Source organism: Meleagris gallopavo, chromosome 2 (genome assembly GCF_000146605.3).
Source record: "Meleagris gallopavo isolate NT-WF06-2002-E0010 breed Aviagen turkey brand Nicholas breeding stock chromosome 2, Turkey_5.1, whole genome shotgun sequence".
NCBI lineage: Eukaryota > Metazoa > Chordata > Aves > Galliformes > Phasianidae > Meleagris > Meleagris gallopavo.
The window spans coordinates 4,807,038-4,833,540 of record NC_015012.2 but is presented as its reverse complement, the minus strand read 5'-3'; the positions used below and the strand labels follow the sequence as shown (position 1 = coordinate 4,833,540).

At 40.2% G+C, this 26,503-nt stretch overlaps 1 protein-coding gene across 4 annotated transcripts in view; it reads right to left on the bottom strand.

Moving 5' to 3' along the window:
• The window catches only part of MACROD2 (mono-ADP ribosylhydrolase 2), an 835,869-nt gene that overhangs the window by 268,233 nt on the left and 541,133 nt on the right, over positions 1-26,503 (bottom strand). For all 4 annotated transcript variants that reach the window (XM_019612526.1, XM_010706427.2, XM_010706430.2 and 1 more), the window contains exon 6: positions 18,679-18,709. In XM_019612526.1, coding sequence (XP_019468071.1) covers positions 18,679-18,709 — 31 coding nt within the window. The remainder of the gene's footprint in view (positions 1-18,678; positions 18,710-26,503) is intronic.

The window sequence follows — 26,503 nt, the reverse complement described above, 5'->3', positions numbered from 1 at the left end:
TGGGCCAGGAGAGAAGAGAGAGAAATTGCTGTGAGAGGCTCTTTTTCCTCACTGAGAGGATCTTTGCACAGGCAGTGGGAACTGATGGCAATGAGGGAAGTGCGCTCAGGTGCAGCAAGATGGGATGAAAGAAGAGGAAGAGAGCACAGCAGCTCTGGTTGCAAGATGGGGCTCAGTTTTTGAAAGGAGGATTGGGTTTGGGAGAGAATTTCAGGGCTGTCAGCTCTGCTGGAGCTCTGAGTATTTTGACTGAAAATAAGCAGCATAATATGACAGGAGTTGAAGTACAAGGATTTGGGGACACATATATATATGTGTGTATATAAGAGAAGACAAGCTACTACAGTAAAATGAAAAGAAATGACAATATCAAAACTCTGAGAAACTTTTTCAGAGGAGTAGGGCATACATAGGCAATGGAGAAGAATATGCACTCCCACAAAGAAAACAGCCAGCACTGTCAGTCCATCTCTATCCTTTAAATCACTTCCACCATGTTCAATTGCTCTGACAGACGCAACCCAAAGACCTGGCTGGATTATCTAAAACCAACAGAGTACTTAGTGAGAGCCATACACGTACAAGAACAAACAAAACAATCTGACATTATTTCAACTGAAGCACAGTTCTTATCTCCTCTCCAAGGGAAATCAAAGATTTCCTAAGAGCACATAAAGAAAATCAGCTGAAACTACATATACTCAGTTCCTTTTGGAGCAAAAGGAAACAAAGATGTTCTTTTATCTTTTTCCCCAAAAGACTTACATGAAAAAAATTTACAGGACAGGTTGGGTGAAAAAGCAAGTCACTGTGTGAGGGATATTTTATCTACTTAGTTTACTCTTTTTTAACAAATACATTATTGATTCTTGGTTTGTGCATATTATTCACAGTGTGGATTTTTCCCCGTTCTTGCCTCAGGCAGTGATAAATCATACTACAGGGTCACACAGACCAGCAGCTATTGTACTCAGGAAATCTACAGCAGCTCAAAACTGAAATATTTCCAGATAATTTGGAGTTCAAAGATGTCAGTACATTTTAGAGGAGCAGAGATGGCTGTGTTTTTTATTTGATGCTTAATAGTCACTCTTTCTCAATGAGCATTAAGGCACTTCATAACTATTACAACATCCACTACATACACGCTGCTAAAACAAGTATTTGTGCAGGATGTCTGACTTGAGAGTCATTACACTAATGTACTTTGCATCTGTTTTTTTAGAGGAAGCCTTTTTTCCTCCCTGCATAGATGCTGTATCATTTCTGTAGAGGCTATTTGGTCAGTTAGAGATGAGCTCCATGTGAAAAAATATATCTTAATGTGCAGAAAGGGTTAAAGCACAAACTGTACTAGCAACCAGCCAATACAATCCAGACACACCTTCATTTCATGCTGTACCTTTGGTAAAGTGAATGAAAAGTATGTGGAAACAGCCAGCAACTTTACACTTCCGCAGATGCTACAATGAAAATGTTTTCTTTTTGATTTGTTTCCTCAAATCACAAAAAGATGCACAAAAAGAGAAAAACAATTAATTAGTGAGTTTTGGAAATTAGATTCATGGGAAAACTGACAGACAAGTGCTCGTGTGCTAAAGAGCATGAAACCAACAACTAAGGGAAAAACATAAAAATATCATCTTATCTTGGAAAACACTGACTCTCTGACCTCTTGTCTGTTTTTAAAGTCTCATTCTCTCACATGCTAATTCAATTACGTATACCTAAGTTAGCACCCCTTACTGCAACACTTCTCTTGGCTGACAGTCAGCCTCTATCATCAGCTGCCTTTTAAACCCAATAATGCAAGTTGACCAACAAGATATCCTGGATCTCATTAATTTCATAATTTTAAAAAAATCACAGACTTAATTGCCAAACAAGTTTTGTGTTGTTTTTTAAATAGTTTTTTTGCTAATATCTCTCATTTGCATTTCACTCACAATTCTGCATTTTCTGAGTCTTGCATACTTCAATCAAAAAGGAAATTAAATAACTAGTTAATGGCGCTGCCAATCGCATGGATTCAAATCCAATTTAGGCTTGATATGAACTTTACGTATTATTAACACTTGTTTTAAATAGTATGATCAGCATGTATTCTGACAAGTTGTCAGTGTGATGATTTCTATTTTTTTTAACATTATACAAACAAATCTGTGTTGCTTTGGAAAGCAATGGAAATTCCTAATGCTTAGAAGGGTTTAGTGACTGCCATTGCTTCCGGCTACACCAGCATTGGCGTGCTTGACTTCAGAGTAAAATGATCTCATTTTGCAAGAGGTCATTCTTCAAGAAAAATAGAACATTTTCTGTGTCATTTTGAACAATATTCAAACTGATATAGGACAAAGAGAAAGGCTGATGTAAATGAATTACTTTAGTCAGAAACAATACCCATATTAGAAAAGAAGGAGCCTATGCTATGGTTGGTTAGATTGAGCAGGGATAGATATGGAAGACTAAGATTTCTTTCATCTGACAACCCAGTACAAATAAGATGCTGATCTGAACAATTTAAATGTAAATTTCTTAGCACCTGTCAGATCAATGAGATTAGAAGACCTCCACTTAAAAAAAAAGGCAGCCTCAACCTGAGCCCCTAAGTGAAAACTGCCCTCCCACCTCCATTTCCTTGAAAATGCGGCCATGAGGCAGCAGGAGTGCTGGCTTATTCCAGCACTTTATTAAATTTAGTTGGTGTACACATTCAGTGTGAGATGACCCACAGTGCACCTCAGGAAAATGATGCTTACGAGGCAGATATCCACACTTTGCATCACAAACACAATTAATCCTCTCAGAAATATGAAATCCCAGATAGATCAGTGCAGATATATGGAAAAGCACATAAACTTACTGGGTGGAGAAATGTTGTCGATTGTTAAGCAACAGAACAAAATAGGGGGAAAAGGTACCTACTATGACTGAAACATCATAAGAATCACAGCTTACTGAGTTGCTTTAGATAGTGTGACTTTGTGTTTTTTTAAATATTTAATCAGATCAAAGGGTCCTCTATCTATACAAAATTCCATTCTAGATAGATTGTATTAACACAACAGCTGCACTTTTCCAGACTACAAGAAATACCACTATAGTATTTAAGGTTGGGCCTAGATTATTTTGCCAAACTACCCATGTGAAAATTTCCCATCTGCAGTCACCACTCTCCATAGCACAATCATTCCTATGGCTGTGGATAGAGCAGGGCTTTCAGCTATAGTCTAAAACCAGCCCTAGTAAATTTTAGTTTTTAATTTCATGGTTGTTAACACCCTCAGTGATCAGTGACTCAATTAGGGCTGGACGCGTCCCCTGGGTCAGCTGGAAATGGCGGGTCCTTTCACCTGAGGAAAGGGTCTCTCCCCTCTACAGCTCTATGCAGTTAAATATGATCTCTGTGGCACATTCAGTGCAGAAATGGAGTCGAAAGGGGAGGCAACAGGCACGGCTGGGCAAGGATTGAGGGAAAAGAAGGACATGTAAAGGCAGTGGAAACAAGGATGTGCTGTCTGGGAAGAATACATGGACGCTCTCTGGACATGCAGAGATGGGATCAGGAAAGTCAAGGCACAGATGGAGCTTAACTTGGTGAGGGACGTGAAAAAAAAAAACAAGGAGTTCTACAGGTATATTGGTCAGAAGAGAGCATATACCCTCTCTGATAAATGAGAAGGGAGAAAGGGTAACAATGGATGCAGAGAAAGAGTTTTTTTACCAGTCTTCACTGGCAGTCAGTGATAACGGATGAGATGCTGAGGACGGTATCTAAAGGAAAATGGAACTTTGCAGCACTGCTGGGCTGCTGTGTGGGCATTGAGGTGCTTCAGCAGTGTGGCTGGGGGCCCTGTGAGGGGAGCTGGGAGCCCCGGGCCGCTTCCCGCCAGTTCTGAGCCTCTCAGCAATGCACCGGCAAGGCGGGCTTCTGAAAGAACAAAATGGCGCCCAGCAGCTCCATATTTGCCAAAGCACTCAGTTTGAAAGCCTGCCATCTGAAGGACTATAAAATGTCATCGTAGTAAAATGCAGAAAGAAACCAATAAAAAAGGCACAGAAGGAAAAATAAAGGCATTAGGGTATAAACATGTGAGATCTGAGTAAAAAATTGTTCAAAAAGGTACTGGAAGAGGGAGCAATTCTAGTCAGATTTACAAAACTAATAGGACTGTCATGCTACAAGAAACAGTGTTGATTTTTACAAATCAATTGCTAAACAAAGGACCTCCACAAACAGAGCAAGAGAACAAGCAGTACTGAAGAGACGAGACCAATGGGCTCAATACCAGTGTTCAGTTCACTTACACATATTTGTGTATGAGCTTTGCAGAATAATCTTGCATAACCTGGTGCTACGTCCTGGAGACAGGAAAAGAATAACATATGGAATGTTTGTAGGTTTATGCCACTGCAAGTCTGAATGTTACGACTAAAAGTTATTTCAAAAACTAAACAAATGTACAGTCCCTCTCTGAATTAGTTAAGGACAAAGTAAAATAAACAGTACCAGCACCATACTTATCAAACACCTTATAAGCAGCACTTGGTATTGAACTCAAAAGTATTCTAGAAATAGAAAAAAATGATGTCCAGTGGTGGACATCAAAGTGAAAGAAGGCTTTTCAAAATTCAGAAAGGTCAAAGAAGCAGGATTTGTATTCCTTAGGAAACAGGTCACAAGCAGACCTCCTTCAGTGGCAAAAGAATTTGAATGAACGGAATGAGAAATTACTGCATACTCAACCTCATGTGGACACCCAAAGAAGGGAATGGAACATGAGCACAAATTCAGAAGCCTCCTCTCTTATAGAAACTGGAGTAAAATTTATCTACACAGACTGAAAGAGCAGGAAGGAAAAAAAAGTGCTATGCACGGCAGTCAGACTAGCTTAAGCAAACAGTTTCAAAATTGGTTAGAAAACTATCAGAAAAGCTACTGTGCAAGACTGCGGCTAAAGTCCAAGGAGGAAATGTGAGCTTCTGGGTCTCTGCTGAAAATTTTGATATTATCTATCACTTCCTATCAAATTCCACATATGCCTTTCTCATATTCCGGATATGCAAAGGACTGAGACAGTAGCACCAGGTATACACTGAAAATAATTGATGATTGAGAAGGATTGAGGTACTTTTGAAAATTCATCGAATGAATGGAGGAAAAGAGGCAAGAGAGAGGAGAAGGTGAAGGACAAAAACAAAGAAAGCAGCTCACCCCTGTCCCCCAGAAGTTACTCCGTGTTCAGGTCTGCTGGCTGAGATGTCAGAATGAACGTTCTCCACCATTCCAGGCACTGGACAGGACAAGGGAAGCAGTGGGATGGAGGGCATGAGCTCAGCACCTCAAAGCCCCCAAAGGGTTTTATGCCCTGCACACCACTCACTGGGAGCAGCACCAAACAGCGCTTAGATTGGAGAACCTATTTCATTTCTTACTAAAGCAAAGCATCTTTTAAATAATTCTGAGTGTGATGCATATTAATATCTTAAGCATTGCACTGTCTTAAGCACTGCAAATTATAGACAGGATTCAGGATTGGATTGAAGCACGAGATTACCTCCTAGTGTTTATTAAGTGGATATTTAGATTTGTTGTGAAGGAAAAGGAAGACAGTTTTATCATCAGACTTAAGATTCTGGGGGAAAGAGGAGCATCACCATTTAGAGATTCACAGACATTAATATATTCAGTAGGCGGTGACAGAAACAAGCAATAAATACCAAGTAATCTAAATAGCAGGGATCATACATTAAAAGTTACAAAATTAAGACTACACGCGAAAATCAGGCAGAACCATTTTGCTTAATAAGTAGAAAACTAATGAAATATGTTGACAGTAAGAGTCATAAAAACAAGTAATAAAAATAAGCAGATTAAAAAATTGTGGAGGTAAGAACATTTAAGGCACCAAGAATGACAACACGTGGAGCCAGAGCCAAAATATGTTCTAAGTACAAATATCAAGGTGACCTCCTCCTGAGGGGGATGCCACAAAACTCAGTGAAAATTGGTCTGTTAGGTGAAATGAATTCATAATCCAAAGTATATTTTTTTATAGTAGATAATTTCTTAAAATCATACCTAATTTAAGCATAATGTTTATCAATAGCAAGTCTACGTTTTATTGGCATAAAAACATTTCTATCTATTCCTTTTTAGAAAGGGTTGAGCTGGGTTAAGGTCAGCATAAGTACTGTGTAATCAGCTTGGGAAACTCAGAAAGGTCAACCGCTAGGAAAAGAAACATTAAAAACACAAAACAAGTTAAAAAAGGCCAAGGAAGTTCTTTAACATCAAATGATTGAAATTCCACAACTGGAACATCTCTAACTACTCTTAATGAGACAATTCAGAACAGGCTGGAATTATTTCAGAAATTCAGTAATGAAGCAGTTAAGTATTTTTGTGTCCTGTACTCTCATGTAGCTTTGGAAAACATGAACTGAAAATATAGATAGGGAGTTAATAAAACCTCGTGTGTACATAAATTAAACAGCTAGAGATTCTTGAACATTCAATTTGTCAGTTGTTGTACATTCTCCGTTTCTTGGCTGCCAAATATGATGAATTCAATTGCTGCTTCTGATTACCTATATTCAATAAAATGGTGACAACTCATTAATCAGGCCACACAACTGGGAGACTGCTATAAGGTTCTACAAACCGAAAGCCTCATTAGGAATGAGAAGCATTGCCAGTATGCACCCTCGTTATCTACATCATGGCTGACAGCCTTGATTAGAAGCGAACTTCAACTTTAACATCTTCCTACGTAAGATGAGCTTACTATACATCAGTAAATCATTAATATTTTGAAACTACTAAATTATAACTTAAGAAGTCCACAACAAAACAAGAGATTACTAATGCACAGACCAGCTATTGATGAACATCTGAGAAGCACTGAAGTTTTTTTGCCATATATTTATTTCTGTGGAAAATGCAGCAATTTCTCCTTCCCTTCACATTCTGAGAGGTAGGCTTTATTTTTCTAAAACTAATAAAAATTATTTTCCTTTAATTAAGCAATGCCTGTTTAGCAACACTAACAGAAAAAAACAGAGGATTACAATCAGATAGCAAATACAGCTCAAAACATTGCTGGCCTTGCACAGTAAGGTTTCTAATGGCACTTGGTTTAAAAAAACAAACCAACATCCTGGACCCATAACAGTCTGCTATATCATGCTTGCTAGCTACAACAATGAGAATAGTTAAAAATCTAACAGTGGCATAATGTTCAGCACCTATTATGGACACAAATGTAACTATCTTATGGTAATTAAAGGCATAAGAAAATGATAAATGTTCTGAAGCCATAAAACTGCATCAATTGAAAAGCCATTATGACTGCACTGTCTCCAGCTCACAGCCTACATCGGGCAATTTACAGTGATATGCATTCTGCATAAAACACGAGGTAATGAACTGGTACATGAAGCTGATGCTATGCACTGCACACTGGTCAGTGCTGGAACAGTTGATTTACTCTCATCCTAAAGCTGAAACCACTTTTTGATTAGGTTCTAGATCTGCTTATCCTGTATTTCTCTTATCTGAATGCCCAGCAGTTCATGCTGTCATCTTCTCTACTTTAGAAATATTCTTTTGACCAGAACAACAGAGACAGGAAAATTTACAGAGAAAACAAGCAACCCAACTGCCAACTAGAGTGACGTGCTGACATCCATACCACCTCTATGTAGCTCAAGGATGTCGGAACCAAGCCCTCCGTGCAGGATCAGCATAACATCATTCATGTGGAATAGCACCTTCCCTCAGGAAGTGACTGGCTGAGACTTGTAAGTGCTGCTCGGTTCAACTAAGCAAACCAGAATTTGGCTTTTGACAGAACAACAGTCACAATTTGTCATGAAGGACGATGTTTTTCATATGCAGTATTACCAACTCCTGCAAAGTGAGAGTTTAATGTTCTTATTCCAGAGAGAAATGAAAATAGAAGGGGACAGGAAGCCTTTCAGTGCCACAACATCACATATCGTAAATTATTACCCTATAAATAGCATTATACATTATTTCTGTTAAAGGGTTCTTTCAAACATCATGGAGAAGAGAAAGGAAAACAAAAAAGTGATATGCTGCACTGTCCAAAAATAAATTGAAAAATGATAAATATTGTTTATCATCTAGTAATACGTAGGAAAGAAAGTCTTCCACTCTTGTATATAAGTAAAATATTGAAAGGAGTAAAAAGAGACACACATACACAAATTGTTTACAAATCAGACTTCGAAGTACCATCCTTTCCAAGGGGCTAGGCACTCTTTCAAGAAGAGAAACAAAGTCTTATCTGACAAAAAAATGAAAACTGTTAGAGAAGTACAATATAAACCACTAGATCTTTCCTCTGCTAAAATCAATGCAGTTATAGCCAAAGTGAATAGGGTCAATTAAAAAAAGCTAGATCTATTTCTCTAAATGCAGCGGAATATTTCACAGCCAGTGGAAACCATTAGAGCTCAGAAACCAAGGTACACTGACTAGCTACAGTAAGAAATCAGCTCTGTTTCTGTTTTAGTTACCAGATGGGAAGCTAAAATCCCAGCAGTAGACAATATAAAGAACATTATTAAGGAAAGGTCTGCTGTATTAGAGTATTATATCCCAAATATAACCATAGAAGTCATGCACGTGCTGCACCATTTGAAGTACATAGGAAGATAGCTAAGTATCTAACAACAGATCTCAACACTTAGTTTGTTTTGGTTGATTGCCATTCTTTCCCATCTCGTTTTGGATACCATTTCTTTTTTGCCAGCCATAAGCATTGCTGCGACAGGCTGCTTGTGCAGGAGCGCCGCACACACAACCAAAGCAAGGCATGGTTCCTACGGAACCGGACACAGCACCACTTATAGCACAACTCAAGTCATGCTTTTCCTACCCATCTCATGAGCCACTGCTTCTCATCAGGCCAGATGCAGGCAGTCCCTGTCCCACAGCAGTGACGAGGCCAGCACTCAGTAGCCTCCATTCCACCAGCCAAAGCCCAGTGCTGAGCAGTTTGTTTATGGGCGGCGCCAGCGACAGGCACACCACTGAGTCCCCTCGCTCAGCCCAACAGGGTGAATTGAAAGATTGCTCTGTCATGCCAGCGTGAGGACTCATTTTTCTTCTGTGCTACAGAGGTCGCCCCCATCCCGCAGCCTGTGTTTGATTGTGATTAATTTGTCAAGCCGGCTATAGCATGGAAATGAAGAAATGGATTGCCAATTACAGTTAGTCTTCGTGCAGAATACCTCTCGAACCGGTGCTATTCTGCAGTAGTGACAGCTCAGAAATAAACTGAATTCAGCTCTATCGAGCAGAAACCTGAGCCAAAGTGTATTTTAGAGCAGCAGAAGGTGACTTTTCCCATCCTCCTCTCTAATCAGCTCTTCAAGTAGATGGCTGACTTCAGCCCTCCTGCCTGGCAGGTACACAAAAAGGCTATCCACGTTTATTTCTGTAGTCACCTTGTTAACAAGTACTGAACTTCTGACTTCACGCTCTTCCACAAGGTGCACGTTTGGTTCTGAGTGCCTCACCCTGAGTAAGCCTGAAGGGGAATTTAACATCTATGCCATTACCGTGAAGTAAACAACAACAATTTGACTGTGCAGATGTTAATGCAAGCATCCTAACTTTTTCCTAAATAGTATTCACAGAAAGGTAATTTTTGACATGCTATGTTTCCTCTGCAGTAGGCCACATATGTTTTCACAGGTTGTTTAATATCTCATTAATACAGACAAGTGGCTTAAATTGAATAATAGGATTCGGATAGACTATGAAATAGAAAACAATTTCTGAATGACCTGAGTTTTTATTAATAATTAACACGGACTTTGAGAAATAATGCCTCAATCCTGACTATGCATGCCTGCAACTCATTCTACGCACTGATACAACCTTCAGCAGATTACTCAAGCTGCATAAATTTAAAGCACGTATACATGTCTAACTTCCTACTACCACAGAAAATCAATTTAAAAAGTCCCTTTTCTCTCTAGAAAAATCAGGCCATTGCAATATATGATTCCTCTGTTGTAATTTGTTGTATTGTATATTGTCGTCTTTGGCATCATATCTTCAGACAGAAGAAAGGTGGAAGAGTTTCCAGCAGTCAGTAGCAAGCAGTGGCTTTCACCCTGTTCTGAAGACAAAGAGCCAGAACCCTGTCCCAGGCCCAGGCTGGTCTTTCATTAAGGCCACCACATGGACAGCAACGCACGGAAATGCAGAATATGTTCTATAAGCAGGATCTTAGCTTATGAATGGGGTTAGTCATTCATTATGCTGAGTCATCTGACTCTTATGGTCTTCTGCCTCAGCTGCAGTTGTCCTTTCCAGGGATGTATGGCAGCGTTCCTGTCTTGCAGAGATACAGAAAAGAGGACAATGCAGTGAGCAACCCTTGGAGGAAGAGACACTTTCACAAATTGTCTTTCGGGTACCTGGATGAGCTGCAGAATTGCAGGTCAATTTTGACGATCTCTTACTTTGTTACACAAGAGCGAGAAAACACTTGTCCTCATAGCAATAGAATTACTGCTTTTTAAATTTTTATTTTATTGTTTCTTTCACAGGTGACCTAAAAGCCCCACTATTCTTGTACATACCTCTTACTCGCTTCTTTAAGCAATTTTCAGACATCAAGCATCTGAATGAGAGATGCTCTTTGTAGCTTACAGTAATTTTTTATAAATAGTGACTTTCTGTATTTACACTGCAATAATGTTTAGGCTTTCCAACGCTAACCAGGACCATTACAGAAGGTATTATCAAACGCATAGAAGAGATAATGTTTCCTACAGAAAAGAAGAAATGGGGCAAATGAGGGACAATTCCACAATACCCTGTGCCTAGGCCAGACCAGAGTCTCACTGCACACTAGAAAAAAGAAAAGAATAAGAGAAAGTAGCTGCTTTCCTAGCATAATAACTATCCAACACTAACACAGAATTTCAGAAAGATACAGTTAATACCTTTGTGGTAAAGCTAATTGTTACGAGTCAAACCGCAAACAAAAGTCCTACTCAACGTTTGCGTGTCAGGGAAGTAAATATATTTAAGGACACACAAACACAGACCAGCATGACTGTTCTGTTCTTGTAGAAATTTTAAGTCATAAGTCAGATGCAATATTAACAGAATACGCCTAACGCTTTTCTAAATATGAAGTAAAACAATTGTTTGGTATTGAAATGATTGTGGTTGATGGACTAAATATCTTGCCCCAGGCACTTTTACTTTTTTTCTTTTCCTGAAGCCTATAGAATTTGTGATGTATAACTAAGCTTACAAACAAGAATGGTTATGCTGCAATGCATAGGCATATAAAATCACTGCTGCTATGACACACATCAGCTTCAGTGCAAGTTTCCAAATCCAGAAGTAGTTTTACAGCTGTCAAGACGATACCTATTCTTCTTTAACTAGATTAAGTTCATACGAAATTCTTCCTTTCAAGGAAGCTCAGTGTTACGAAACTTGTCTGAAACCACTAAACTAGCTGTCTTCCTTTTTACATTGAGTTAAAAACTTAAAGGTAACAGATACTTCACATACAACATACTCTGCAAAACATGGAAGGCAAGAAACAGATGTTCTTATAATTGCAAATTTGACACACTATATTTTAATGATGGATGCGGTTAAGACACCCCACAACAACATGACATTCTCCTTCAAAATAAAAAGAGAAAGCTTTGCTGTAGCACCTAATGAGATCTCACCAAGAAATCTACAGTAGCAGTGCAATCCCTTGGTAGGAATCTCACTTGTCAACGACGAAAACACATAAGGAGCTCTCAATAACACAGAAACACAGGTTGGAATCGCGAGAGTACCTCTGTGGGTCATCTGGTTCAACCTTCTGTCCAAACCAGGAAAAAATTCACAGTTAACTGAGGTTACTCAGGACCTTAGGGAACCTAATGAGATCACATCTTTGTCTTTGCTTCTCAAGACAAAAAACATCTGTAGTGGTCATGAGTAGCAATATACTACAATAAACATTTAGCTGGTTGATTTAATTCTGAATATATATCTAAATAATCATAGCAGTTGCTAGTAGTCTGAAAACTCTTTGAGGTAATGAACTTAAAAAGTTACGTGAGCCCACTTCATTCCCTTTTAAGCACTTCACATAGGTTTGTGTAAAACTTCATCATTTTGAACACAAGCGTCTTTCTGCTGCTGGCTGCTTCTGTGATGCTGTGGTATGTTCCCTGCTCACTAAAGCCCATGCAGGCAAGGGCATCCAGCAATGAACTGACCTCCAAGTGTAGCTCTTAGAGATATGCTCTTTTCTGGGGAGAAGGAGCAGGATTACAAAGAAGATTGTTCATAGTGAACCTTTTACCGAGAGGTATTTATACTGAATGTACCATGCTAATTTCAGCTCTTCAGGACAAGGTCCCTATATTTTCTTTTTTTTTCCTCTCAATTTCTTAACAAATTAGCTTCAAAAAAGCTCTACCTTTTCCTGGTATGGAGAAAAGACCCTGAAATGCAATCTGGCTTCGATGGCTTTGGAGACATTACTAGCTTTTATCCATACAGGCCAATGCAAACCCAACTACTGGTGAGTAAGAGCCATGCTTGGAGTTTTGAGATGTAAACCTCTATGAAATAAGAGGAAAAGGGTACAGAAACAATTCTTACAGTGAAGCTGAGAGATCAAAGGGGCCAATTGAAATATGCAAATATAAATTCACAGCAGTGAGCCTAACAAAGAAGCTAGGCCTTCCAGGCTTACGAAGTTCTTTATGCCTCTATTGTTTTTGAAAAAAAAAAGAAACTATATAGAAGCTCTACCTATCTCTTCCTGAAAAGAAAAGGGAAAAGAGAAAGAACAACACCAGGTAGGTAGCAACTGAGCAAAATATTCAGCGTTCAGTGTAAGCTTTTGAAGGATTTTTTTTTTAAGGACAGGCACTAAACAGTATTTTAATGAAATTTGGGATTAGTTCTCTAAGATTCTGGGGAAATGCTTTAAGTTGGGCAGTCAGCAAGAACTTCAGAATAGATACATTTCTTGATAATCTAACTACATTATCCATAAAATGCCAATTTCCACAGAAAAAGAGAGCTTATTAAGTCTCTCTTTTGAAATCAAGTTTGAGTTTCTCCTTGCTTAATACGTCATATGAATGTTAATTTTAGACCGTTGAGAGCTCATTGATTTACACTTTCCAGTAATCATATTTTAGTACTTAAAATATGGGAAAAGGCCGATTAGTATCACGGACACTACGCTGTCTGAAATAAGAACATTGTTAAATAATGCATGCAACAAATTTTTATACAAGCAGTAATTAGATTTCTAGGATTACTTGAATATTATAATAGTCATTTCATTGCTGCTACTATTATTAATTTTAATAATAGTCTCATTTAACTGGCGATCAGTCCCAAAAGAAGCAGCACAAAATGAGTTATCATACATCTTCATTTTCACTAAAATATTACATTACACAAATTATGGAGTAAATAACAAAATGCAATTAACTTCCCAATGAGTTACAGAAGATGACTGTTAAAGCCACACAGTAGTGTCAAACAGTTGATGCAGTCCGGGTTGAGGGATGAGGAGCTGCTGATTAGGTTTAAAAAATGGCTTAATAATAGGAGAGAATCTTCTTAATGGGAAGCTTTCTTACACAGCCTACCAGATTTTTCCCCCCAACAAGAGCTTCTACAATATCCAGTTTCTTCTGTCATCACTTTGACATCACGACATTCACATGGCAATGACCACATACAGGACGATGCCATTGGTTATGAGGACTGAAAGTGCCAGACTAGAGATAAACGTAAGGTCACTTAATGGTTATCTTTTATACACTTGTGCCTAGGAGATCTGAAAAATTTCTGTGGAAAGATGACAATGCAATTCTTATTAGAATTGCTCATTAAAGAAATACATATCTTAGGAACAGAATGCCAGCAGAAAATGAAGAGAAACAGATGGGAAAGATGGAAATAGATTGCCTCAACCTTTAGCCCTGTGCAAGGAATTTGTTCTGCCTTTGAAAATGTTTGGTTTAGTCTCCCGACTCAGATTTTCAGAAGGCCTTTGTAATCCTTCTGTGGCGCACCTGCTGGTAATGCTCTATCTTGGATCAGCTCACAGGGAGAAGAGCTGATGGATGTGCTCCCAGTCCTGCGCGGATGGGCAGGATGAATCCTGATTTGGGTATAGAGGAGGAAGCACCAAGGTCAGGAGAGCCGTGTGACAAGCTGGCACTACACCAGGGGCCTATCTCCTTGCACGAAGACAAGGCAGAGCAGAGGATGTGTAATACCTCCCTACCATCCTGCCTTGAGACTCTATTATATACACCAATTCCACACGCACACTGAACACATTATTTCACTCTCCCCTGCTTCTTTTTTTACTCTTTGCTTTCTAAGCCTGCTTCTCAGGCTCTCTTGTAGCAACACATAATAAATTAATCCTTGCAATGTTTTGCCATGGCCAGGCCAAAAGCTACAAGTAAGCATAAGTGGCCTGATTCTAAAAGAAATAAGTCTTACCCCAATGTAATAAATGTGTTTAAAATGCGGTGAACCTGAGCATTTCCACTGTCGTAATCACTGCAGACCCAGACTGCACTTTCATGGCTTTGGGTTTTTTTTCCTCTTTCCCTCTTTATGAATAATAATAATAAAAAACAGTAAAGCAAATAAGCATTCGCAACAAAACCTAGAAGCTGCCATTATCTTGTTTCTCAGAAAAGATTGATGATATTTTCATGAAAGTCAAGATAAAATATACAACTACACTGATGCAGAGACAAAAAGAGATACAGCTACAGATTTCTTCATAGTGTCTTATTCCCTCTTTCCATTTTTTCCTCCCCTAAGTTTAAAATAACATTTAAATACTTGCTTATGTTGCCAGCGTATGTTCCAAGTATCTAGGAACAGAAGCCAAGCCCTGCATTACTGTAAAATAGCAGAAAGAAGGTAACAAATAGATGTGCATAGACCATAACATCCTCAAGTCCTTCCATATGTAGTCCAACCCACAATGATGTCTCAACAGAGCACATGACAAAGCATGAAAATTCCTGTATTCTCATAACCATCTGCAGAGCCTTGTTTTAATTTTGCAGCTCATAAGATTTGTAGCACCGTAGCAGACATCTCTGTTCACTTTGCAGGCTGCAAATACCATAACTTGCAGATAACTTCTTAAAGACATGATAATGAGGTACTCTTCCATAAAAACTACACAAGAAAGTCACTTTCCCCCCCCCCGGCAATACCTCAGACATATTAAGGTGGTAAAGATGGGAAAAGTGGACGTGTCAATAGTTATCACTGCACATGCTGAAAATCAGACAGTGTTAAAATGACTCTTTTACCCTTCAGATTCCTTTTACCCTATAAATTTGTCTGTGGATTTATTTTTATCGTCTTTTTTTTTTTTTTTAATATATATAAAGACTGAAATAGGGAAGAGGCAAAACATGAGAGTATCCCTAAAAACGAAGCTGGCCTTCAGAAAGCTGAGATAATGCTAATATTGCTCTCTCTCAGGTCTGAGTGTTATTGAACACTCAATAATATTAATAACCTTGAGGGTTACTGAGTGGATCTGCCAGTTGCTGGATTGCCAGGGACTGCCAAGTACTGGGGCAACACGTCCTGTGCTCCTGGAGCAGCTTTATTTATGAACTTTTATGCTCTTGTTGTAAAGGAAAACATTTATTGCTACAGAACAGAGTAACCCAGGGATCCACAGGGACGTGAGTCTTCATAACCTTTGCTTTCTTTGACTGATTATCAGTTTAGAAGCATATTAGAGCTGACAGGGGTCTCTTAGGAAAAGATAACACTTTTTTTTATTTCCTCCAAAGTGTCTTTGGGTAGATCTGTACCTCTTCTGCCGTCCTTACAAACATTTTTTAAAGATTTAATCCCCCATTTGAAACCATCAGATTTTTAAAACAACAATCTCTCACGAGTTAAACTTTTGCCAGAGCTCTTTTGGAGCGCACGGAAAACAAAGTTTTGACTCTTGGCAAGATGCCCTGTGGCAAATGGCCTTCCCAGGACTCTAACTCATTCCATCTGCATCATCCAGGGTGTTACGAGTGGAGATGGAGCAGTAGGGAAGTGTTTGGGTAGGGAAGGCAGCCCTCTCCTCCACCCAACACCCTGATGGAAAGCTGTCTGCCCTCCGCCAAAACCTCTCAATGAGGCTTGCTTTCTTTTCCTCAGTTTCCTTTTTATGGGAGAAAAGGAGCACTGTACAGTGATGCAAACAGGAAAGGACTGCTCTCCAGAGAAGTGTGACTACTTTCTTCTAATAATAACAGAGAAGACAAGCAATCTAGGCATTTACAAGAGTTCGGAGGAAAACGCAATCCAGATTCTTAAACTGGATCCATCTAGTTGATCTCTTGCAAATTTGCCCCCTTCCACTTGGAGGTGAAAGTTATCAACCAAGGGTTTCTGAATGAGTAGCAACTGTTGCTATAGATCTGAGGTGAGAAATAAGGGCTGTGCTCCTTCACCAGCATTTTACTGGGGTAGCTTGGCATTAAATGGACAATACATGAGGCATTACTGATCGGCCAGACCACCAGGAATGAAGCTGATCCACTTGCTTGCCTAAATGCTGAAATTACCTAAAGGAATGCATGTGTACAGAGGGTAAAATACCAACAGAACCAGAAAGATGAAAGCATTCTTTGGAGGGGTTTGGGTGTACCTTACACCTCAAGCACAACATGCAGCATAGTTTCAGCACTGCAGCTGTAGTCAAACATTCTTGAAAATACTGACACCTGAAGCCTGACACAGGGTTGCCTGTTCCATTGCTACTGGCACCCAGCGTATCTGGGAAAAGAAAGTTCTTCCTCCTCCCTGCCCAGCTAAGTAATTTTTTCAGTAAGGAACAGAAAATACTTACTGAGATATAGCAAAATCAAAGTAGAGGTATTTTAAACAAGCTAAAAACCCATCTAAATATAGAATAAATAACAGAAATCCTGAATACTTTAGAAGCAATATTTCTCAGTTCTTCAACAAAGGTGAAAACAGCAATGACTGAAAGAGCATCTACCACACTGTGCAATGTTCCAGTGCTGTTGCAGCGTACTAGTTAAAATCAATGCTAACCAGGAGAAGTGCCCATCTCTTCCAGAAAGTAAGATCAAGATTCCGACCAGAGATCCTTTCCAACACTCCTTGCCAACTTCAGATAACTCTAATCCTCACCTGCTGAAACCTCTTCTCTTAAATAAACCAATTATAAAATAAAATTAACTATTTAAAGCGCTATCTAGTTGTCATTTCCATATACCTATGCCATATACTTACGCCATGTCTTGCTTGTTTTTGTGAAGTCACAAAAACGCTTCTGTGCGGCGACTTAAAGATCAAAGTTCAACATCAAAGCCAACAGCCAAAACGTAGACTGTGCCCTGAAAGTTCAGGAGGTCCAGAAGCACAGAGAGAGGCAGAGCTGTTTAGAAAGTCACATCCAGTGACCTTTGGTGTTTGTAGGGAAGGCATCTGTACGTTCTTTTGCAGCAGAGAAAGTGCAGTTCAGTGGAAAAAGACACAGCACCCCAAGTAATTCAGGTCGTGCCCTCTGCAGCTTCATTCAGATTTACAGTCACCAATTTTAAATAACAGCTTTTCTAGATTGTTCTTGAGAAAACAACCCTAAATATGGCTGTCATTTTTTAAAAGGAACTTCCCCACGTCTCCAATATCTGATTAGTCAAAACTGAAATTAATCCAGCTAAAAGTTAGAACTAGATGTTATTTTCACATTCCAGCTCTATCTTATTATGGTGGTATATGATGAATGCCTTTTTTTCTTTTTTAATCACTGCATAGTGTTTTTATCTTCCCCTCTAAAATTATTACAAGTAATTCAGCGTATTATCATTTGCATGCACTTACTGAAGCTAAATGAAAGAAAAATCAGCCTGCATTATTTTTACATGGCAAAATACTTTTGTTCCCTGGTAAATTTGCACATCCTCTCACAGATTTCTCCGGATTTTTCTCCAAATATGGAACGGTGTTTTTTTCCTCCTTCAAATATCATGCCCATTTCTTCCAAAATGCCAATCAAAAGCAGCTGAACACAAGTGGTGGATTGCCTTAAAATTACAACCAAGCAAGTGATTAACTTTTTAAACAACCTTTTCCCTTTGTATCTTCAGGCAGTATTAATTTGGATGCAAATTATTAAGCTAAACATGAGGAAGCACAACTCAAGGGAGCAAAGACAATTTCACATTATCCTAGCAAGTTTGCTCGAGGAAAATGTACTTTTTCCCAGCGTTGGACATTGGGGAGCCTTGCTTACTTGTCTTCTGGATGGAAAACTGTGTCAAAGCCCTAGTTTTCCCTGCGGAAGCCACAAGGAGTGTGTTTAAGAGCCACCAGAGCCACAGGAGTGTAATCACAGCCATGGGTCCCGGCTGGCAGGCTGCTGAGGGCTGCATGATAGCATCCATTTATCAGCACGCTAGCACTCAGCCACAGTCAAAGGCTTTGGCTCTCTGTAATTTAACACAGTACAAAAAGATTTTCAAGTCCAACTGGCTGCGGAGACGTCCGATATGAAACATCCCTGGTTAAAATACTCATAACGGCAAAAAAATGAGTAAGCAATAAGTGACACCTAAGGTCTTACTTACCATAAATTCCCGTTGAAATGCAGGGGAATGCCTGTAAAACAAATGAAAGAACCAACATCAGTGGGATTTCTGTTTTCCGAACATTTTTATCAAAACCAAGGGTATTTTTAAGTGCTTGTTTCTCAACGCCCAGCGATTACATATTGGAGCCTTCACTGTTACGGCATTCAATCCACAGGCATTTTTATGTCAGTACACAAAACATATTCCATATGTTTTCCTTGGTGCCATGTTAATAAAGGCACATTCTTTTTCTCATCTCAAGCGATCAGCAACATTTGGACCAAGAAACAATATTAAAACCCCTTTTTGAGCTAAAAATTATCAGTACGAGCTGAAAATTAATGCCACGAGCTACAGTAGAAGAAGGTCGTAATCTTTGGATATGTTAGACAATGTTTCCTCAGTGGTAAAATCAGCTTGACCAGCTTAAACCCTGCCCTCCTCTGCCTCTTGGCCATGACTTGGTTCACCATAACATCTCCTTTTGCTTTTCAGAGCCTTTCCTTTTTAACCTTGTTTGTTTATTTTTCAGCCATGAGGTTGAGGATGATGAGGTTTAGGATGTGACCCAACACACAGCTGCACTGGTACGAGTCAGGTGTGCAGACTGGTGCAGGGAGAGGAAGGAGAAGGTGACAGGAGAAAAGAAAGGGTACATTTGGGAGTCTGATTGGACACGGAACAAAATGCATCAAGCAGCACGCTGTACTAGCAAGATTTATTAAGTGTGAGCTTTGTCTGGAGATCTTCACTCTTGCAAGTTGGACTCAGCTTTCCATCAGAAGAAACCAACATCATACTGGGGGCACGGTTTCAAGGCAGGGATGATATCCTTTGTGTGTCGGTGACATGTGATATCACCTTTGCCTCCCACCTTGGACTGCCTGTGTAGGTAGGAGAGCACCTGGGACAGGAGGCTCAAATATCCACCCTGGGGCCAACTCCAGATCCCTCAGCGATGAGTCATCTTACAAAAGAAAGGAATTCTTCTTTACTTAATGACTCAGGAAAACATTATTCAAACTTAATGCTTTCTTTATATTTAACCAGGGAATTAATTAGGGAATGGTGATTAAGAAAGGAGAGGTCTAATGGAAAGAATACAGCCTGCCCTCTCCTCTGAAAATACTTAAGTAAAATAAAGTGGGGAAGAATTATAGTCTCATTCCTTCTCACAACCACTACAACTTACATCCTGAAAAATACTTAGCTTTGTAGTTTGTACTCTATAAATCACAACGAATCAGCTCTTTAAGGAAATGAGGAATGGAGGGGAAAAATGCATATGGCTACAGCGCTCAGGTTGAGATGACAACAGACACTCCAGCAATAAAGAAGAGGCATAAAGGCTGATTTTGTCCAGTTTAGCAACAAATTTTAAAACTCACCACACTGAAGTTTCAAATGTTAAGAGACAATTGCTACAAACAAGGGTTTTGCTCTCGTTATTTTTCTGCAACTAAAGTAATGCACCTGCCTTAGATATTCCTGCCAGCCATAAGGAATGAAAAAGGAAGGATTCAGGTTTCCGCTCCTGCTGGCCCTATAATAACTGGACAGAGGGAAACGATCCTCCAGCACCTCTGAAGTCCCACCAACCTGCAGCTTCTTGAGCTGCATCGCAGTGGGCACCCACGGGATGCAGCACCAATGCAATATCACCAGGCCGGAGGCCACAGGCTGGGGAAGGACTCCGCAGCCCCCAGCACCAGTAAGAGCATCACGCACCATCTCCCACTGTGTCACTGAAGATTTAGTGCCTGTGAAAAGCAAAAGGCAGGTGGCTGGTTTGGCGTTCAAGTGAGATGGCTTGAAGCCCTGATGGCCATCTTGAAGGGATGTGCAAGACCGGCCATTGGGTTCAGCACGGCTGCCTGGACTTTGCAGAATGCCAGACCGGCTGAGGGTGGATGCTGACTCTGGAGGCCATCAGGTCCAACCCCTGCCTAGCTGTTGTGATTATCGGGGCCCCGGAGCCAAACGCCTAAAGGGAATCCTGCAGCGTGCCTGTGACCGGGCTTCCTTTTCAGCTTTGCTCAAAGAGGAGATTACACAGCTGCATTTCAGGCATTGTATGACAGACATTTATCACATTTCTCTGTCTCCATTCACAGAATATACTGCTCGGAGGCTGCTTAGCGAGCTTTCGCTAGCAATTTGAGCTGTGTGCTTCTTAATATCTATTTTAAAATTACTGCGTAGACACATCATAATCATTACCTTGCTTTCAGTTCCTATCGCCTACCTGAAACATATTTCAGTGAAGCTGCAAGATTGTGTAAAATCCCATCAAGCCCCTTCCAATACCAGTCTCCGCCATAACTTAGGTGAACTCTGCCCTCTCCCTCATTCAGAGATGATCACCGCATACAACCAGCAGGTGTAATTTCGTAAAACATGACAGCGCTTTTATTCATTCAAGAAAGGCCCATGCCTGAGATCGCATATCAACTGTGTTTCCTCTTGGCTCCTAGGGAGACAATTTAGTCTAGATGCCAGGTTGAAATTACTGGCAGAGCAGTAATGGGGAACTCACAGCATGGATATCAACATACTACAATATTTGGCTTATGGACAAAAGATGTTAAGGTTTCTAACCTTTTCTGTGCATAATATCTTAATTATATATTTGATTTCAATAAAATATCCAATTTCACAGTAGGAAACGTTCATTCCTATTACCACAATAAAACGTTTCTCATCTTAATTTGTTGCCAGTAACTGCTATTTATTGACTAACCTTTAATTTTGTTGCTACTGAAAGAGTGTGTTTGCCTTACCTGGGGGCTAATAAGCAGCGCTACCCTGGTAGCACTCAGACCGGATACAACTCTGGAGTAAAAACACAAGTAATAATGGCAAGGGCTTCCTACTCCCCTGCTGCCATCATCTAGAGAAACAGACTAAATTAAATCATCTGTGTGAATACTGCAAGGCTGAAATTGATTTAATTCCTGAAGGAGAGGATGTGGGTGCTCAGCCCCTGGTACTCTCTAATTTGATGTTTCTTTACTAAGGCTACAGCTAGCGATGCTAATTTGGCTGAACAGAATGCAGTTTCACGATGGAAATTTACAATAGTTACCAGGTGGAGGCCAAGTTGGACTCAGATGTTTCAGTAAGGGGGACCTGGGTATTAAATACTTAAAGGCTTGTCTACAATAGGGGGTTCTAGCTCACACTGAGCCACAACGCATTAACTGTTACACATTAGATGCATACAATCGCTAGGTCTACATGAGCAGCTGCCTCCTACTTAGCCCTAATAATTGCTTCCACAGAGCAAGGGCTTTCTTTAAATGAAGTGCTCAGCATTCTGCTTGGGCATCTGAGTGTCATTTCTGCCATGACTGAGCCCCATACAAGGTAAATACTTGTCTTCCAGCACACAGCAGACAAAAGTAATATCAAATACAACCGAGCTTTCTCTGATTTCGGTGCATCACCTCATTAAGCGGACTAACAAACATTCATGTTTGAGAGTCATTCCTTCATGCAGCATTCCCTACTGAATGCTCACAAAGAATTCAGGAGCTTTTTGAAAAGTCCTTGTTTTTCACCAAAATTGCAAGTAGAAACTATAAATACATGATTGCTCAGCGAAAGTTCCTAATGGCTCTGGGTTGAACGTGTTACACCAGTGTAATCAACACCTATGCCAGCTTTTCCAACAAGTTCAAGGCAATAAACATTCCCTCTCATGTAAACCAATTGGCCTTATGCTCTGTACTTCGTTGGACTTCTTTTCCTGGCCAGTCTCCATGCTAGCTACGTAGCTAGCTCTAGGCTAGCGACAGCCTACAACCGCTACAGAAAACTTTACACCTGAATTTGAAGACTGCTGCTCTTAGCCAGTTGCCCTGGAGGAGCAGAAGGGAATGCCCATGCAGCAGACTTGCTGTTTGCATCCCAAGCACACTGAGACCTGTGCCTACAGCATCTTGCAGGAAGTACAGGTAGCCAACACCAGGCAATGTACTCAGCAAGCAGCTTGCTCCTAAGCGATCTCCACAAACTGTACCTTCATCTTCCTGCTCCCTCCCACAATGCGAGGTGGCAGTCAGCCATTTTTTGATTCAGCTGAAGCCTTCATGCATTAACTGATGCTGGGTTACCTCTCTTCCCCTCCCATCCTCCTCCAGAGCCTGGCACAGTCTTGTGTTCTGAAGTGTCTGCCTTTATCTCCTTGATACTGCCAGGAGTCACCCAGTTGGAGCCTCTCTAACTCTCTTCCTCTTATTTGCTAGCAAGAAGGATGTTGCCCTGGGCTTTGGCTGTGAGCACTGTACCAGTACAACTGTATTCTCCATGGTGGCCAAGAAAATCATACACAGCACTCTGCTTGCATTTTATAGACCAAAAACAATTAAGCTTGTCTTCCACTTTGAAATATTGTCCCTACAGAGTCTTAGCAGCATTAAGAAATTGCAGAACCACAAACATCCAAGACTAAAGAGACCCAAAGCTCCAAAAACCAAAGTGCCATAGGACTAGCTATGTCTGAAACAAACCCAAATCACGTCTTCAGTGCAGAAGAATGCCCTTCTCTGTCACCCAGGGCACCCGACCCAAAACCCAGCCAACCTGTGCTCTGTTATACAGGCCTCTGTTGGCTATTTTCTTTTAAAGTTAGATCCAAGTTTTTGTTTTTCAGCCTCATTTACACCAAAATATTACAGTAAGATGAACTCCTCTGCGCATAGCACATTCTTGTCTTGAAAGGAGCATGGTGAGAACCTTTGCTAGACAGTTTGCTGTGCAGTTGGTGATTGCCTCAAGAGCTGAAGTGGCAGGCGAGTGGGCAGAGAGGAAATTGCTTGTTTAAGAGGAGCCCTGATGGCACTGCTCTGCCGTGATTCACTGGGGTGAGTGCCAAAGGAACTGCAGAGGCAAAGCAAAGGATAGCAAGGCAAAGCTGCTTATGCTGCAACAATCTTTTCTGGATAGATTTATACTAGTAATATGGGACCTTTTCACATCTTAAGTTCCCATGTGTATTTTCAGAAAGTTCACTGTAAGTAAATACATTATTTGTAATAACTTCTTAGAACAGCATGGGTTAATAATGTTCTTGTTTCCTTGTCACTTACCTACCTCTATGACTCTTCCTGTGCACCTGAGAAAACCATGTTTTACTGCTTAAATCCTATGCTTTCTGCTGGGGAAAAAAGAAGGACAGAAAGTACGCTATGAATATCCTTTAACATGCAACATCAAAAAGCTGTTGTATATGCATCATAGCATTACAGAGTACGTGGATTATGGCACAGTACCATGACAGCTAAACTAAAACCACAACTAAACCACAAAGTAAACTAATTTAAATATCAATTGTTTGCAAAATGAATCATTTATATTCACAACAAGATTTTGTGATTCAAATCTAGTAGATGGTGCAAAAGCATAGGAGAGAACACAGCACTGTACATCTATTATTCAGAGCACGCAGTTGGGGTGCTAAGAAGGCAGGGAACATGAGGGACCTCAGTCAGGAGAAACAGAGATGGGGAAAAAAATCTGTGTGGCTGGACACAAGGCTGCTCTTCATTTCCCTTTCCTTGGCTGTCAATGTGCATTCTGTAGTTCTTATCCCCCCTAAGTATTGCTGACATTTCGAGACGAATTGCTAGGCTATGAAATGGCAGAAAAGCGTGGTCCTGGATGAACTTAGAGAAGACCTTTCCATTCTTTCAGTGGCAGCAAATGACATTTAACCACCATCAGCGCTCCAAACCCATTACAATCATTATTTTGAATGTACAAGCAGAGGGATCGAAAGCTGGAGACTTTTCAGGCTCATCCATGCCCACTCTGGCAGCACGCATTGGACAGCTGATATGCACAGATACCACTGGGCACAGATGGGCACCAACTACCTGCTGCAGCCCACTCTCACAGCATTCCAGCTCCACATTAACACACACCACTCTTCCCACAACTCCCTTTCATTAAACAGCAGAGATACGGACTCTGGCTTGTATCCTTGCCTTGGCTTTCTGGTAAAATGCTTACAGCTCCTTGTTGACTTGGTTAGAAACTGATGAATAAGTAAGGCTTGACCTTGCCTGGTCTCCCTGTCACAGCGACTTAGAATATATCCCTGCCACACCTGGACTTCTTGAGGGCCCTGGAGAGGACAAAGAAACCCAAATTGCAATGGCCATACCTCAGCATCAACAGCTGTGTTGTGCAGACGCTGACTTGTGCTATGCAACGACAAACAGCATCATCTACACCCACAGTTCAACAGGACGACATACAGGCCCCGGGAGAGCAAAAGGGATGTAAGCACACCCCTGGGCTAGCATCAAGCAATGTGGGCTAACCCCTGGAGAAGCAGGAACTTACAGTTCTTTCCCTGCTTCACTTCTGCTAGTCCAAACACTCTGAACCCAGGGAGTATCAGCTAACTCCAGCATCAACCTCACTGCTACTCCCACTGGTCACCCAAAGCTCCCATGAAACTGAATGCCTTACACGTTTTTCAAAATTCCACACTCTATAAAAACACCTACTTCCAAAAAGCACCTAAACCTAGAAACTTCAGCCTGTTCTACCTCTTAAGCTGCACAAAATATTCACAGGGTAAATACACACGTATTTATGACAGCAGTAACATCAAACGTTGAGAGTCAGGTTTCCACTAGTTTTACTAGAAAGATTAAATTTGAAAACTGAACCATTTCATAAAACATGAACTATAATACTATCCTGTCACCTTTTAAAAATCCTTACATTACCACTTGGAAGAAAAATAAAAACTCATGTTATTTCCCACAGTCTTAATCTCCAGTCATAAATTCTGAACTCTAATTTAGCGAACAACATATTTTGCAAATCACTATAATTCAGAGAAGATCTATTAACAAAAACTGTAATGCAATTTCCTATACTGAAAATGAAGAGAAAAAAATTAAGTGGAGGAAGTGAATAAGAGAACATTTAAACTTAGTTTTCATTATAGACCCTATTAGCATGTTTATTAATCTGTCTTTAAAGAACACAAAAGCAATCATTGCCTTAAAAATGGAAATGTTCTTTTGAGTATGTCAGATCACACACAAAGCACTGCACATTCGTTCCCTCATTCACACAGGGAACGTCCTTGAAGGGCACAGAGAGCTGATGAGAGGCTGCTACAGTGGAGGAAAAATATTGAGGAGCCACTATGAAAATTTACAAATTACTTTTAGCAGCTGTGTATTCTAACTTGGTATGAAAATATTATTAACATAGGTTTTTGAAGTCACTGAAAGCAGTTGCTGCAGTGAACTGTGCAAAACTGTTCAGCATTACAGTTACTGAAATGGAATGGAATCTATTTAAGGATATTGCTACTTAAGGAATCTCACCAATTTTTATTTAAATAATTTGAAATTCATTATTTTTCAGTAGCTAAAAATAAAATTTTAGTGCCAGGGTGAAGATCTAGACTGTTAATTGGTCAAATAATTTGATTATTATTTTTTTTTTTAAGTATAAACTCAGTTATAGGGCAGCTCAGCCCCATAACTGAGTTACCTTTTTTTTTTTGTAAGCTATATGCACATCTGTAGCAAGAATAAAAAATGTCCCAGTTCTTGCCTGCACCAAAAATAGTGGGAAATAGCATGCAATCCCTTAATCACTTTTGTGGTCTTCACTCCAGTCTGTCCAGACCTCTTTTACTGGGGAGCCCAGTGCTAAGCAGAAGTGAAGGACCTCCCCTGATGTGCTAGCAACAGCCTTAGCACTGCAGCCCCCAGAGACTGTTGGCCTTCTTTGCTGCACTGCTGGTTTACGGTCAGCTTGCTATCCACTGGGAATCCCCACATCCCTCCCT